The 15,680-nt window shown below is 32.3% G+C and overlaps 2 protein-coding genes across 3 annotated transcripts; both read right to left on the bottom strand.

Moving 5' to 3' along the window:
- Positions 1-10: 10 nt before the first annotated feature.
- Smurf (SMAD specific E3 ubiquitin protein ligase) lies at positions 11-5,650 on the bottom strand. The gene is made up of 6 exons (XM_034319050.2): positions 5,230-5,650; positions 4,492-4,530; positions 4,309-4,417; positions 4,102-4,235; positions 3,759-4,023; positions 11-3,686 (listed from the first exon to the last, which is right to left on the bottom strand). The coding sequence occupies exons 1-6, from the start codon at positions 5,282-5,284 to the stop codon at positions 1,568-1,570; spliced, it is 2,721 nt and encodes a 906-aa protein (XP_034174941.2). The 5' UTR covers positions 5,285-5,650; the 3' UTR covers positions 11-1,567.
- Positions 5,651-6,377: 727 nt separating this feature from the next.
- On the bottom strand, positions 6,378-11,994 carry LOC117601835 (uncharacterized). 2 transcript variants are annotated; one of them, XM_034319051.2, is made up of 4 exons: positions 11,836-11,994; positions 9,000-9,054; positions 7,140-7,298; positions 6,378-6,953 (listed from the first exon to the last, which is right to left on the bottom strand). In XM_034319051.2, exons 2-4 carry the CDS (start codon positions 9,042-9,044, stop codon positions 6,765-6,767), a joined length of 393 nt encoding a protein of 130 aa, XP_034174942.1. In that variant the 5' UTR covers positions 9,045-9,054; positions 11,836-11,994; the 3' UTR covers positions 6,378-6,764. The 2 variants fall into 2 exon arrangements, with proteins under 2 accessions (XP_034174942.1, XP_034174944.1); XM_034319053.2 differs by lacking the exon at positions 11,836-11,994 and adding an exon at positions 9,253-9,323.
- Between the last annotated feature and the right edge of the window lie 3,686 nt (positions 11,995-15,680).

The raw sequence follows: 15,680 nt of genomic DNA, 5'->3' as shown, positions 1-15,680 counted from the left end.
ATTTGATAAATTTCTAAAAAAAAAAAAAAAAAAAGAGTTGATTCGAGCAAAAATGTTTCTTTTAATATAAACTTGTCGAATAAACCCTTTCCTTAAATATATATGTGTTCGATTTTAAATTAAAGCTAATGTACAGGATTCACGGATTCAGTCTACACTAGAACCGATGCATGTTTATTGTGCTAAGCTTAATTATGTAGCTCGCACATTATACGCTCGTGTTAATTAATTTTGTATTAAACTGTACTATTTACATTTTACTAACGCATTCGGTGCTACTGGCTGCTAAACAAGCAACAATGGTTGGATAATATTAGTTACACAACAATAACAAAATTTTTCCATTGCATTATAGAGTCCATACGCAAGTGTTTATATATCATTTTAATACTGAAAACATTTTATGTTGTCATTAATTTAAATTTTAATCAATATAATTCAAAGGGATAATTCTCTTTACTAAATCTGTGTTAAGAGAATTTAGTAAAGTTTCGAACTGTATTGAGTAATGAAAATTAAGAGCTCGGAATATTTCTATCAATTGTTAAAAATAAAAGATTAAACACCTGCGTTTAAATCTATGATGTATATACAAATTTTTCGTTTCCCTTCCTCACCATAACCAATTTGAAGTAATACATAGTAAAATATTAGTTCCCAGTACTATTTTGTAACCATCTGATTATATAGAGAGTGAATTTGAATATATATCCTTAGTCTGTCACTAAATTCTATTATTTGAAAGTTGTTAATATGAAATTATTAATGAACTGTGCATAATTATTACATTTGATTGAAGAGAAATTGAAAGCTCTCGAAAACCAAACACTGTCCCACTGTAAGAAATGAATTTCAAAAAGTTCATGTAGAAAATACTTGAATATTTTGAGATTCTTAAGCGAACAATTTATTTTTTTTTTATTTTTCATATTTTTATTCAATATAAAATACTAACATGAGCGTATTTAATTACTGATGAGTGGTTTTCGTTGCGTGAAAAAATTCATTTTCTGTACATATTCTGTGCATGCATGACTTTTTATATTTGCTATTATATCTTGAAAAGAATAAAAAAATTCTTTGATGGTGATCTTATAAGTAAATTATTGATCCTAGATGTACGATGGAGAACATAATTAACCTCAGTGAAATTGTAATTAGTCACCGAAGACTAAATAATTAAAGACCAATATAATCGAAATTTCTGAGGAACCATTCGTTGAAATTTTTTATGGACGAAGCGTGAAAATCACAAAAGTGTTCATATACCAATCGACGATCATTTAGAAGTCATTACAACCATCAAGGCCATTTGGACATTTGTACAAAAACGTTGTCAGAATTCTTTCTGACCTTTTACGTATTAACAGTTCTCATTCTATGATACTAGCTCTTCTCGTATTCTCATCAGATAACATTCCCTTTAGCTACTTTTAAAATTAATGTTTAATTTAACGACAGTAAACTCGGTCGACAAGTACCTATTTCCTGCTATGAAAAGCCCATAACTTCGGCAATTTTATTACACAAATTATGTGATTAAAATGAAGTTATGCATTTTACCTATTCATTCGACAGCAAAACCGCAGGTTTCCTCGACTGCTTGCGTGAGTTTGTCAAGCATTTTCTGATAACTCGGATAACTTTCTGGAATATCTATTCGGTTGAAACAGGTATGCGCTTTGGGTAAATTTTCACTCGGCGCATCGACAGCGTGAATTGTGAATAAACGAGGACCCGCAGCTCCCGTCGATCCTTGTAAAGCTTTAAAACCTTGTAAAGGAACTCTAGAACTTCCAGTGACAAACTGAAGTAATCGAGCCCTCATTTCTTCTCCGTAAGATTCCACTATTTGCCAGAACCATTTTACTACCGGTGTATCGGGAGTACAATGTTTTAATCGTGTATGCATTTTCCAATCATTAATATCGATGGTTCCTAAACCACCTATGACCAATTCTAACTCTCTCTCATCGAACGGTCTTAATAGTTGAGGTGGAATTAATTCATGGAATCCTTTTTGCAACGCCAGAAACTGTTGTTCAATTCCTCGCATAAAGCGATAATTCACGTATAAACGGACGTATTCTTTTTTATTTTCTTCAGTCACAGGAATGTCTTTACCACCGGGTTTTAATTCATGATTCTTCAACATTCCAAAGCTACTGTGTTCCACTGAAAATGCAGCATCCAGTACTCCATCTATACTGTTCTCTAACATCCATGTAAGACTTCTATGTAACTCTGGATCAACGCCCTCTATATCAGTAAGGGTTATTGCTTTATTAAGCAACATCTTGTAGAATGGGGTTGTGAAACCACCATCTATGTGATGACCATGAAAAACAGCAATTCCTATTATCCTGCCAGCAAAATGGAAATAAGATAGATGTTCTGGATTTATTCCAGAATCTGGGTTAATTTGAAGCGTGTAATTATCATCTCTTGAATATTGAAAAAGGCCGTACTGCGGATTTAACATCTCGTGTGATAATAAATATAACCACTCTCGTGCTACTCCGCCATAGTCGAGGCCTTCTTCTCCGCGAAATTTTACCATAAGTCTTTTTCGCATATCCTTCGGTCGCATTTTCATAATCAGTCTGTACGATTCTTCAAATATTTCGTTCCTTGATACCTCGAGCCTGCAATGACCACTTTGTGGTTGAAGAGTATTCAATTCTGCTCTCAAGCATTTCAACTTTGCCACTAAATCCCGTTTATATTTCGGCAAAAGTTCATTGTCCATCAGTTCCTTCGGTAATTCTGATACCGTCTGAGCATTCTGAACCGACGTATTTTCCACCGGCGGGGAATTATTGTTACTGCCATTTTCTGTTCTTGGCCTCGGTTGAACTGTATTGCTTTGAATATTTGGTGATATGGGTGTTTCTGCTTCTGCAGGTTCATTTGCAGGTGTAGGTGCAGGTGAATTATTTGAACTACTTGTTGTTTGATTAGTTGTACTATTCTGTCGTCTATTTAATATGTTACTTATAATTTGACTCGACAATCTGGGATCGGTAAATTGTGTAGTTCTATTATTGTGATCCACAAAATAAACCCTACCACTTTGAGTCTGTCGCATTTCCCATCCACTGGGTAATGGTCCAAGCTCGTTAGCCAGTTCATTTGCTGGTAAATCGCGAGGTATTCTAGGATCATGCCATGTAGACGAACCAGTAGGCACGTGATAGAAGTACACTTGTCCTTGTTGCGTTTTTCTCATTTCATAACCTCTTGGTAAATCTGGTGGCTGGGGCGGATCAAACCTCCTCTCGTTACTTACCATTACACTGTTCCTATTTCTGTTATTTCGATTAGGCCTCCGTAATTGACCGTTATTAACACCACGATCGGGTCTAACATTCCCATTTTGATTACCATTTTGTTCATCGTTTGCTCTTGCCGGCCGTCGTTCCCTTGACGATGCCGGCGTTGCATTTCTCGTATTGTGTTGATTCCTATTTGGTTGCTGAGTCGGTGTATTCCTGGGTGTATTTGGAGTAGAACTATCCCTACTGGGTGTTCTACTAGGTGTTCCATCTCCGTTCCACTCGGGTGTACATCTAGTAGGGCTTTCAGTTCTTAAGTTCGAAGGGCTCCCGCTACCACTGGGTGAAGTAGGCTCAGAAGAAGGTAGTGGCGGTGGCTCGGGAGTAGTTGATATAATACTATTATTAGGTCTATTGTGAAAGTTAAATTTCGTCAGTGACTTGAATACGATTAATGTAAAATCTGGTAACAGAGAAACTTACCGAGTATTTGGACGAATCCATTGTGTAGTTCTAGTGTAATGATTAACGTAGTAAAGGCGTCCGTTCTGAGTTCTCCTTTCTTCCCAACCATCTGGTAAATCAGTTGGACAACTCAGGTCTCCAAGAACATCAACAACAGCATTATGACCTACTGTATTGCTTACAGCACCATTATGACCATCTCGCGATAAAAGAGATACAACAACTTCTCCTTTAACAACATCAGTATCATCTGAGTGTGCTTTACAAAGGTCTAACCGTTGATCTGTAACACAAATGATATAGTTATTTATTGTAAGGCTATTGGTAATCACCATACAGTATTAGAAAAAGCAGTAATTACATCCTGTGTCCTTAAGCCTTTGAATTGTATTGGATAATATCCGTACACATCCTAGAAAACCTCCACCTTTCTTTTTATGTATTTTCTTATGATTCCAAACTGATATGGTTATACCGTCATCTTTCCCAATGTACCTACACAATATCAATGATTTATACATTTTCATGCACAACATTATGTTATATACAATAGTAGAAAAATAAGTACAAATCATAATGTTGATTCCACATGGGATCTAAAGTTGCCTTGACCGTGTGTGTACTGTGACATTGACCAGAACCATCAACAGTTATTTTAGCAAAAGGATCTGGTAAGCCTAAAATAGAGTTTTTAAAATGGATCATTATTTCATAATTTTTATCTTTTTTTTTTAACATTAAAGATACTTACGAAAAAGATCTTTCCTGGCAAGATTACGGGCGCATAAAACTGTAAAATGGATAGAATAAACATCTGATAATTGATTTGAAAGATGAATAAAACAGAATTTTTTATTGTAAACTTATTGTGTAATAAAACAGGTTACAACTTTTTATACGCATATAATTAATTTCAAGGAGTGAAACACGACAAAGTACTAATCAAGCATACTTTCAACGAATATTAAATTCGTACATTGCTTTTAGGCGTCTAACATTCGTTAATTAGGCCTATTCATATTTGATTTAATCTTGGCTACATTCTGTATTCAACTAATCAACATTGAATGATTTAAAATTGAAAGAATGCTCGTGATACATCAGGCTCTTTAGAAAGCCTCAAATACTGTGGGAGAATCGAGGCGGGAGTGATAAATTCACAAAAATTAATGTTTTCAGTCGACGATCTCCCAGAGTGCTCACGGTGGGGTCTTGACCTCCGATAGGGAGTTGCCATAACCAAAGGACGAAAACCCTAGTCGAACATTTTTGCGTTTCTTCTTTGCACTCCACTGCTAGAAGACTATTGAATATTTAATAAAGATTGTTCCGATATATTTCGAAACAGACCTCCATAAGGCTCACGACGAGGCCATATTAACGAATACACAACAAATCAAGACGGGAAGGATCACAACGCGTGTTGGCTATCGGTCAACTTTCACACTCCTCTCACGGTAGATTCATTGTAATTTCCTACTAAACTCACTCGTTAAACGAATCTTCATGGCCCCATTCCTCCTGCTACCGCCCGGATTCGACATTTTCCACGTACATTTAACACTTCCTACCGCACATCGGCACTCTAATTAGTAAATAAAACTGCTGCTTGAAGCGGCAGTGCAATCCGCACACACGCAACCATACACAATTGACTGTTGCAGCTAGTCGACCTTACCGACTGCGTCGATTGTCGACTCGAATTTCTCGAGATATATCGATAGTACCATACGACTCGATTCTAACATTCAAATTTCTTTCAACTTTCAAATTAAGTTTTCCATTACATAATAACTTTTAATTATAACTTACGGGAATTTTATTTCTTAAAATGTGGTCAATTTATGTTCTACATTATGCTTTGGTTATGATTATATAAATATATAAGGTGTAGAACAAAATTTAAAATACAATTATTGTAGAAAATTTTTAATATTAAAGTTTACAACATAATTCGTTTATTCAAAATCCTTCTACATCAAAGAGATTTGTGTAAAAAGCAATTTTGAATATTGTGTATATGTACAACGTGCGAAATAAAAGTCACGTAATAATAATTAAGGAAAACGATTTATTTTATATAATTGTACATTCAATGGTTAAATGTAAGGTACATGAATCAGTTGTAAAACGAAATAGATGGTTGAATTGTTCGTACCATTAAACATATAAAACGTATAAATTAATGAAGAAAATCAGCGAGAATTATGGTAAAGTAATAATTAATATAATAAAATGAAATTCTTACTTATATAATAAAAATAGATATATATTATATAATAGAAAAAGTATTATTTCGAGGTGGTGTCTGTTACTTAGTAATTTCATATTACTGTGCGATCGTAGCTTAATTTATGTGCAACAATCACGATTATAACTTTCACTGGCCTTACATTGGAAAGAGACTGCCGTTTATTCTAGAGAAATAATTAACTACAGTTTCGTCGTCGTCAAATCAAATTAAAAAAGAAATAAAAAAAAACTTTTGTTTAAACAAATACAAAAATATTAATCATGTTCAAATGCATAGAAAAAGTATTATAAAAATATAATAGTCGAATTGTGTACTGTTATAATCACACAAAAATTAATCATCAAAAGTATAAAATTAAAATTCAAAAAAAATTTGATATATTGAAAAAAAAATAAATGTAAATATAAATTCTTTTTTATATTGTTCCCTGCAGATTTTAGCTTTAACATAACTGCATTATAAAGTTTAATGTTCGCATACAAAAAGTTTCTCTAGTAACGAGTCTAACAACAATTAATTGAGAATTACTTTTATTTGTACTCTGTTTTCTGTTTCACTTGTACACATTTTGTCGTAAAAATTAGCGTAATCTTTGTCTTAAATATCTTCAAAAAAATTAATTGTTCCTTAAAAACATACGATGAAATCGTTTACTCTTTGGCAGTATCTTCTTGATAATAATTCCGTATGTTTCTTATTACGGAATGTGATTGTACCATTTTGAAAACGACGGATGATTGAGTGATTTTAGGTTTCTTCTCGGTTCGATTTTAAGCTTCTCCTCTGTACGTGAAGAAGGCATCCACTAGAAACAGTACTCCCTCGACTAAGCTGATTACACCTTTCGCTATACCAGTGTCGCGAAAAGAGCCCTTGTAGGCCAAGTTTGAGAAAAAGTCGATGTTCAGAGCTCCGGCAACAATGAACAAAACGCATCCAACCAGGGAGAAAAAGAGATCCTGCAGACATAAACATTTTTTGGCATTTAAAAAAATATACAGTTACATTTAAGAACATAAAATTGATCTTGAAATCGTTGAAAGCTTTCCTAATAACAATCTTCTCAATCTTTTACCATTTCATTAACCATGGCTTAGCTTGTATAAAAAATCGCATGAAATGCTGGAAATTTAATATTCACATACCACACGACGATCAACTGGTGCTCCAAATAGGCTACCGGCAAATAATCCCACGAGAATAATTAAATATCCGCCAAAGGTACCCATCGTAATCATTGCAGTGTGTTGATCTCCAGCATTGAAGGAGTGGTAGTGCAATCCTATGAGAACACACACTATAACCTGAAATCATTGAAAATAAATTTCATATCTATTTCATATATCGTGAAATAGAGTCAGGACATAAAGAGTATACTTTGTCCATAGTTTTTTTTTAAATGGTATCGATAAGCATTCGAAATGAGGTCAGCGAAACAAATGTATCAACTCTATCGGTACTACCATAAACAGCACAGTAGAATTATACCATTATGCTCTAGTTTGATACTCAACTTTATTTCGAGGATAACCCGTGCAATATCGGAACTATTGACTCATTAACGAACTGTCGACTCGTCGTAGAAAGCATTCTGTCATCATTCTTAATGTTATATTCATAACACGTTTACCGTGTTCACCTCGCCATAATACTTATTGCATTATTAATTAGTCGCATTCTGTCATTACGTCAGGTTTCCATTTTGCACTAACTGATTTAAAATGAATTCCTGAAACGTTTTCCTTAATACGATCATTGCTTAATTTTTCTTCCGTATGAAAAATTAATGTACTTTGTTGCTACGAATTGAATTTTCTAATTAAATTGTAATTTAGTACGAGTTTAAAAAGGAATTAAATAAATAAATAAAATTACATATTAGATTCTTTGTTATTTTTTTAATTTAATTTATATTGTTAACATTACAGGCAGTAGGTTTTATTTTGTCATCTATGTAAGTGTGTTCTTAATATAGTACGCACGTTGAATGCTCAAAATGAAATCACAAAATGAAAATTTGTGGGATACATTGTCTCCGTAATTTAAGAAATTTAACGGAAACTCGTATGGTAATTGAACTTCCGTTCTGAGGCGTAATAATAACGAGAAAAAAAAATTTCCACCGTCATAATTCTCAGCTATTATGTCATTGTCCATTCTGGTAGACTTACCGTTTAAGAGACGTGTGAGTTTAGTTTGTTCACTTAATACTCGAGATTTCAACGCCCAACACTGATTTAAATTAATGCAGAATAGCGTGAAATCTAGGTCGACGAACCATATCAAATTATGTTTCGATCAGTTCAAGTAAACCGTCAATGTAAACAGGTTTCTTTATGCATTCACTGATGTTAAATTGTATAAAAGTAATTCCATTAAAAAAAAAAACGAGAATTGCAAGTGAAATATTAACCGAAATTCAATTAACTGATAATTTTGTTAATTGAAGTTGTCATAACTATTTCCAAACTTGGGCACAAAATTAGTACAGGTACAGTATCGAGCATAGTAGGCTTCCTCAGGGATAATGGTAGTGTCATGGACTCCCCCCTACCCTATAGGTTTCCTCTGGTTGTCGGGTTTCAAGGTTCTGGGATTCGTAGGGCTCTCCTTAGGCGCCATACAGGAGAATGTCGAGAAAGGGAGGAGATCCCCTTATAAATATACATATAGGTCTTATAACTAAAAATTATATGATTCTGCCCCTATGTCATTTTTATTATTAATATCGTCAAAACTAGGACGTTGAGAACTCCTGCTTCCCCTATATCGTCATTTTCCCCCACGAAGTCTGCTCTGCTTCATACTGTATACTGAATGAATGAATTGGAATTATGCTAGGAATTCAATTCTCAAATTACAGTTAGACAGTTATTACATAACTGTACTAAACGTGACAGGTTTGGATTTACAACTGTTATCCATATGAATGAAATGCTAATAAGTCAGCAGACATGTAGAAATTCATTGATCGTTTGTATTTTTCTATTAATTTATCAACTTACCAATTCCAAGAATTTGATGACAGCGAGTCTTGTAATTTGAGCCATTTTGATTTATCTGAAAAGAAAAAAAAATTTATTAATACAAATTTTCATAATTCTAAATATTTAAAAGCATATTTATGAATGAAAGTAATAACGGTAATTAAAATAATTTTATTACAAAAAAAGAGATCAGTATTTCATTTTACGCTTTAATACAGAGCAGAAATGAAGAATTAAAATGATAATAAATGAAATATAATGTATCACTCACATATTTTCCATTAATGATAATACGGTTTTGAGTGATATATTCTAATATATCTTTGAAATGTCAAGTTTATCAGCTATCAATGTTATTACACAAATTCTGTTAACAACGATTCATAAACGTTGAAACGATTAACTTCAATTTCAGACTAAATAATTAAAAATAATAAATGAATTACAACGTGAATGCAGAATGTTAAAGAATTCTGTAAATTTATATATGACTATATAATATTTAATCAATAACATATTATGTCACGTAAACTTTCCATTGGGTTAATCAAAAGTTTTATATCAGAATAATGATATATTACGTTTTTAAAAATAATTAATTCAGATTTAAAAAAAAAGAATTTTTGTTTAAAATGGTAATTTAAATACTGTAGATCTTTCTTATTATGCAAAGTTTGATTAGAAAAAGTCAATTTGTATTAAATTTAATTTTGCAGTTTATTTTTCTTTGAATTTTGAGGTGATAAATTTATTTCGTTTTATCGAAGTGCTATAAACCTTATCTTTTCACGTTAAAATTAGAAGCGTCACCTTTAACAATAACTACGTGACGTTATATTTAGTTACTCAAGAGATGACACTAGAATTATAGTAATAGCAATGACCGTAATTTAAGAAGCATCTGATTTCATTTTTTTAACAATGAATCATGATTGAAACTTGCAAAATTATAAACACAAAATGTGATTATATTTATTTCCAACAAGCAATGCAAATTAATTATACAATATTGCCTAATAATATTCGAAATAATCTTAATAACGAGTAATATTTCTTCAAAAAACTTTGATCATATCGGAATACTTTATTTTTCGTTTCTGCGAAACACTTAGGTCAGTGGAACGAAGCATCGTGCAATTTGTGTTGACCATGTAATACCAAAGATGGACAGAATGAATAAACTGTAGTAGAAAGTCGTACACCTGACACGAATATTTACATTCGTGTCCTTTCGCAAAATTTCGTATAAATTATAATTGCACTTAAATGCAAAATAAAAAATAATGTACAGATTTGACGATTGCTTCTTCCAAATTCTGTCATCAATTTTTATATACTGGCTATTTAATTATAGAAATGATATTGTATAGTCTACGAAGATTGACCTGAAATTTCGTAGGAAACCTTTGTATACGAAATACTGCGAAGCTATTTCCAATAGTCGCAACCTGCGCAAATATATGTATAACGATTCAACACGTAAACACGTCAAGGCTGCTAGAAGCTTTGTTTACACGATAGACATTACAAGAGTAGATTGGTGAAAGAAATCGAGAGAAAAGTAGGAAATAAAAAGTTATGATGGCGTGTCAGGTCTTCAGGCATAAAACAAATTTAACGCTAAGAAGAAAGCTGCACTTTCACGCGTGAAACTACTGGCCCAAAAACCTTGACTCCGATTTTGCGACGCTCCTCAAAATAACACAAGACTGTAATAAAAGTTGATAAAAAAAAGAGTATTACAAATATATGTTTAACCGTTCCATGAGAATAATATATTGATTCAATTTTAGACACGGAATGTCAATTCGAAAATTTGTAATTCGATTTAAAAGGATTGAAATGGAAGATGAATTTTGAAATAGGTGTCAACTAAGAATAATTTGCATATGAATGTAAACCGGTTAGATTAGATGTGCCTGCTCTTCCTCTACTTGTTCGTATTCAGCTTATTTTGCGCCTTATCGTATGACATTGCAGTATATGATTGTTACTATCATATACAAAATAAGATTGATTCATACGGACGTTGACAAAATTTTATCTTACATTTTTTTTTCTAATTTCCTCTCCCAACTTTCAGCATTTTATGTATTATGTATTTTAAGACATAACATTAAATAATTTAATTTTAAACAACAAATGTAATACAGAAAAGATAGCATTAAAAAATTATAAAAAATAATGTTCATTTATAAAAAATTTATCTTTGAAATGTCATCGAAATTATCATATGTCAGTGAAAATAACATAACAACACGTCTGAAACTTTTTATTAATGAATAGTTAATATAAATGCCTAATTTAAAAGTGTTTTCATAAATTAAAATTCTGACGATTATGAACCTATTATAATTCACTTTCGAGACGAGCAATTACTTTCAAGAACGAAAAGTGCTTCCAGAAAATGATCAAACACATATTAGAAAAGGATATAGTTCACTTTTACACTAATCACTTTATTTCACTAATAACACAATGTAGAAACCAATATTAATAGTAAGAATTATTAGCAAATGACTTATACATTGAGAATATTATTCCAGGTAGTTAAAAACAAAAGTGGGTCAATTCGGTGTGATTTAAAAATGAACTTCCTTCAAACTAAATCGTCCAAATTGTATTTTGCTTTTCTTTTTAATTTAATTAGAACTGTGAACTGATAATTATTATCAAAAAATTTTAATATTAACATCACATCTTCATCATTATTTACAATCTGTTGAAATCTCTCAATTATTTATTAAATTAAGTATTACTTTTCTCGTAAGTTTAATTTTAGTTCAAAAGTAATGTAGCATCGAAGTTGACCCACTTTTTCTCGGCATCTGTTGTTTATCGAAGACAGACTTACATGAAAGAACTGAAAACTGGTTGAACCAAACGCAGATGTTCACAAGACGAGAGTTCGGCGACGACTAGATGCTGAAGACTTGATTGCGTACCATGAAGGAACAACACTGAGCTCCGATTTTCACTGACCAAAACACGGCTATACGTTTACGCGGACTCAAGCTTACACACGCATTCTGTATAGCCTCTTTTTACTACAGTTCCTGCAGTTACGACAGTATAGTAGTGTCTTTGAAATTGCTTCGTGGTATCATTATCATACAAGGTATATCATATACAGTGCTATAAATCGTCTTCTCCGAAACCACAGTGGATGTGAAATTCAATTTTTTTATCTAGAGCAATTTTCTGGAAAGATTTTAAAATATCAACCACTGTGCTGCACGTGACTATATTAATTATGAAATATGGTAAAAGGTAAATTGCAAATATTGTGGTAGAAAGATTTAAAAATAACACTCTTAAACAAATTTCAATAGAAATTGTATTTTCAATTTTGAAGAAATTTAATTATACAAAAAGGAAGAAAATTCAAAGTTAAGTGCTTTTTAATTAATGTTTATCTAGGTTCATTTAGTTACTAACAACATTAAATAAGTGAAACTGTGTTAAATTACTCATTAGTCCTTTTTAGTTGAAAAATATAGTAATTGATATTCCGATATGCAACTCTGACTCATAATTATTACGCATTAGAAACATTGAAAACAGTATTGATTAACACGCGTGATTCACATTCGTTATTCATTTTGTTCTACGTGATGATAATGTATCACTAGAAACATCATTTGTAATAGGATATAAATATTATTATGTACTTCATTTGAAAGACTAAAAATAGTAGAAAATAGTAAAAAATTATTTTTAAATAATTTTTGGAAGTTGATAAAGAAATGGTAATAATTTTTGACTACATTTCTTGGAAGGTGTTGAACTTACAGGAAATTTCGTCGAATACAAATCATGCTGCCGCGTATAATCAGTATAATAATCTCAATTTATTTTTTCGACCGCGCCTTTCGTAAGCTCGGTTACGTCGATTCTACGCCCTCATGAGTGACATCATTTCGCTGATTGTTCGATGTCGTCATATTTTACCATTGGCACGCAAAATTCGCATTCTTACGTGGAATTTATAGCATCAAACTACGAGAATACGAGCGTTATGTCACGGGTTTTAATAGATTTTACTTAAATGCGAAGAAAATTGTAGAAATCTAACAATTTCTGTCGAAATATTCCATTAGAGTGATGGATTGTTGCGTGCCACCTCGTGTTTCTTTCCTTTTCTTAAGATATGTATCAAGGTAGGAACAAAGAAGAATATTTTTATAATTATTGCTCCTTTTTGTAAAACATACCCAGTTTCCTTGAATTTGCCTGGCACTGGTGATCCACCTGTTAATAATTACCGTTCGATATCGTACCAATTAAAAATGTTTCAAACATCAAGTTTGCGACGAAATGCAGATTTACGAGATTACATCGTTCCAATAGCAGCGAAAAGGCTGGAATAGAATTTTAATTGCGATTTCGCGAGGATGTATGATTCGAAGTTATTTTTAGACTTACTTCGCATTTTCTTTTTATTTAACTTTTACTAACTTAATAAACTAGTGTTTTTTTTCTGTTAATTTAATCACAATCATAGACAAGAATATTTTGTCAAAGCAATAATGTTGTTGTTACGAATATTTTATAAATAATGATTGATTCAATTTATGTTTGACAATTATGTGACTATTTACATTATACAATGTCATAAAAGTGATTACATCATCGGTAGACTGTTTAATTATGATTCATTTTTCTTTCTCGATTATTAATGGAGTTTGCATTCTGTTTTTGCAAAAAAACTTATTACAAAGCAATCTCAATGACGTATAACTCATATAACAGTACGATTATCTTATCGCTGCTATTTGCACTGTATTATACATTCTATTACATTTAATTGCTCTTATTCAAATTATTTTAATGATTACATTATCTTTGTCTTTCTAAATTTACCTTGCTTATCAAAGTATTATAACTGTTTCACTTGTACAATAGCAAAGAAGACCATGATACTATTACAAAACATTGAATTTAACAGGTGGAAAATATTGCGTAAGACCTACTTTCACATATTTTTAAATTTTATACTCGTGTGCACTGAAAGAAAGGACTTGTCGTGCCCTCTGGTAATAGGCGACAAAACTAACTGTACACAAGCAGAATCAAAGCAGACTGACCATTGGAAGTTCACGAAAATTCCTAATGAACCGGTAGAGATTTAGGGTCTTATTAATTAAAATTAGAGCCACAGCATTTATAAATAAAACAAACTTATAAAAGATAATAAAAAAAAAATTCTAATTCCTAATTTCATGGGAAGAAGTAATTTTGTATTTTATTAATTCTGTCGTTCACCATTAGATGGCAAGAGCGGTATCATCTCAAAACGCGCATTTGTATAAAATTAAAAACCACATGAAAATACTTATTATAATTTGTATACTGTTTGCAGTGAATTGAAACAGAATTTACCTATTCTAAAAATACTAACCAAATTGGATCATATTTGAATTGTAAATTTCATTACGAGTGTGACACAATGTTATAGGACAAGGAGTTAAAATGAAACCATCTTACCATACACATTGCATACGATTTCACGTCACTTGCAGATATATTGCATATGTACCTCTCTGCTGTCACTTATAGCTGCCAAACTAAATCCTTAAATTCCTTGGATTAAGGTACCGATGGAGAATTGATGGGTGGACAGCTTACAATCCCCAAAATCGATTTGGGGTATGTACCTTCTGTTTAACCTGATCAATTCAATAGCTACAATAGCTGGGAATAATAACTGTAAAATGGAATAGAATAATTGGAAAAGGATTTATAATTTAGCGCACAATAAGAAAGGATAGAATAAAATAGACTTAAAAGATGATAATTAAAATGAAACAATTTGTTGAAAAATTTCGGGAACCCTCAAGTCTAAAGTTAGTTAAAATCAATACCATTTTACGATTAATTAAATTTTCTGCAATTCCTGCAAACATAATGAATAATGCACACGCAATATGTACAGTTTCCATGTAATCAAATACTGTCCTATCGGCGCTCTCATTTTTCAAGGTAGAAAAGTGATTCCACTGGGAATTGTAGCCGAGATGTCGGAGGTAATCTACCGAATTGGTACGATCTTTGGGGATTCGATGAAAGGGTATTGGCACAATTACCGTCACCATGACATAGCTATTCTGCAGACGGTACTTCGTTCCTTCGATTCTTTCGTTCGCAATCATGCCATTGGAAAAGCTGCTACAAAGCCATTCAGGGAGACATCTAATTAGTCACAGCGTTCAAATCTTTCCTCATCCTCCCTTTGACTGAATCTTAACTCTTCTATTATCTAGTTTGTGACAAACATTTGCAAGGAAAACTTAACAGTATTCTCCATTGTACCTACTTGAAAGTTAACAGAAAATTGAAACAAATTCAAGTGGAAAAATCTCTTCACTGTATTTTACAATGCTGTTATTTATTATAACACCTTTCGCATTTTGTTAATAAAAATTATTCGTCTCACTATACCCCAGTGTGCAATAAAACATTGACCAATGAAACGACGAGTTAACTCGTCTTCGTTGGTTAACAGGTTAAATTGCGAATCAGCGTGACGACTGGAAAGGTCCGCATAGGCGAGGAAAGCATGGAAAATGTATCGCGTTACATTTTCACCGTTGCTTGCTGAAATAATCGTCGCCGTTTATTACCGCAAACTTGTCGCCGGTAGAAATTTCCACCGAGAGATTCGCTGACGCGTCCTAGCAGATCCTAAATGCATAGCGT

This window comes from Osmia lignaria, chromosome 13, assembly GCF_051020975.1.
Source record: "Osmia lignaria lignaria isolate PbOS001 chromosome 13, iyOsmLign1, whole genome shotgun sequence".
Lineage (NCBI taxonomy): Eukaryota > Metazoa > Arthropoda > Insecta > Hymenoptera > Megachilidae > Osmia > Osmia lignaria.
This window is presented reverse-complemented; position numbering and strand designations above follow the sequence as displayed.

Bases quoted from the DNA above. Each gene is read 5' to 3' on its own strand.
- Smurf (XM_034319050.2), bottom strand. From the start codon at position 5,284: ATGTCGAATCCGGGCGGTAGCAGGAGGAATGGGGCCATGAAGATTCGT. The intron at 4,531-5,229 runs GTGAGTTTAGTA...TCCATTTTACAG, and splicing joins CATGAAGATTCGTTTAACGA to TTTTATGCGCCCGTAATCTT. The intron at 4,236-4,308 runs GTACTTATTTTT...GATATTGTGTAG, and splicing joins TGGAATCAACATTATGATTT to GTACATTGGGAAAGATGACG.
- LOC117601835 (XM_034319051.2), bottom strand. From the start codon at position 9,044: ATGGCTCAAATTACAAGACTCGCTGTCATCAAATTCTTGGAATTG. The intron at 7,299-8,999 runs GTAAGTTGATAA...CAATGATTTCAG, and splicing joins TCATCAAATTCTTGGAATTG to GTTATAGTGTGTGTTCTCAT. The intron at 6,954-7,139 runs GTATGTGAATAT...TTATGTCTGCAG, and splicing joins CACCAGTTGATCGTCGTGTG to GATCTCTTTTTCTCCCTGGT.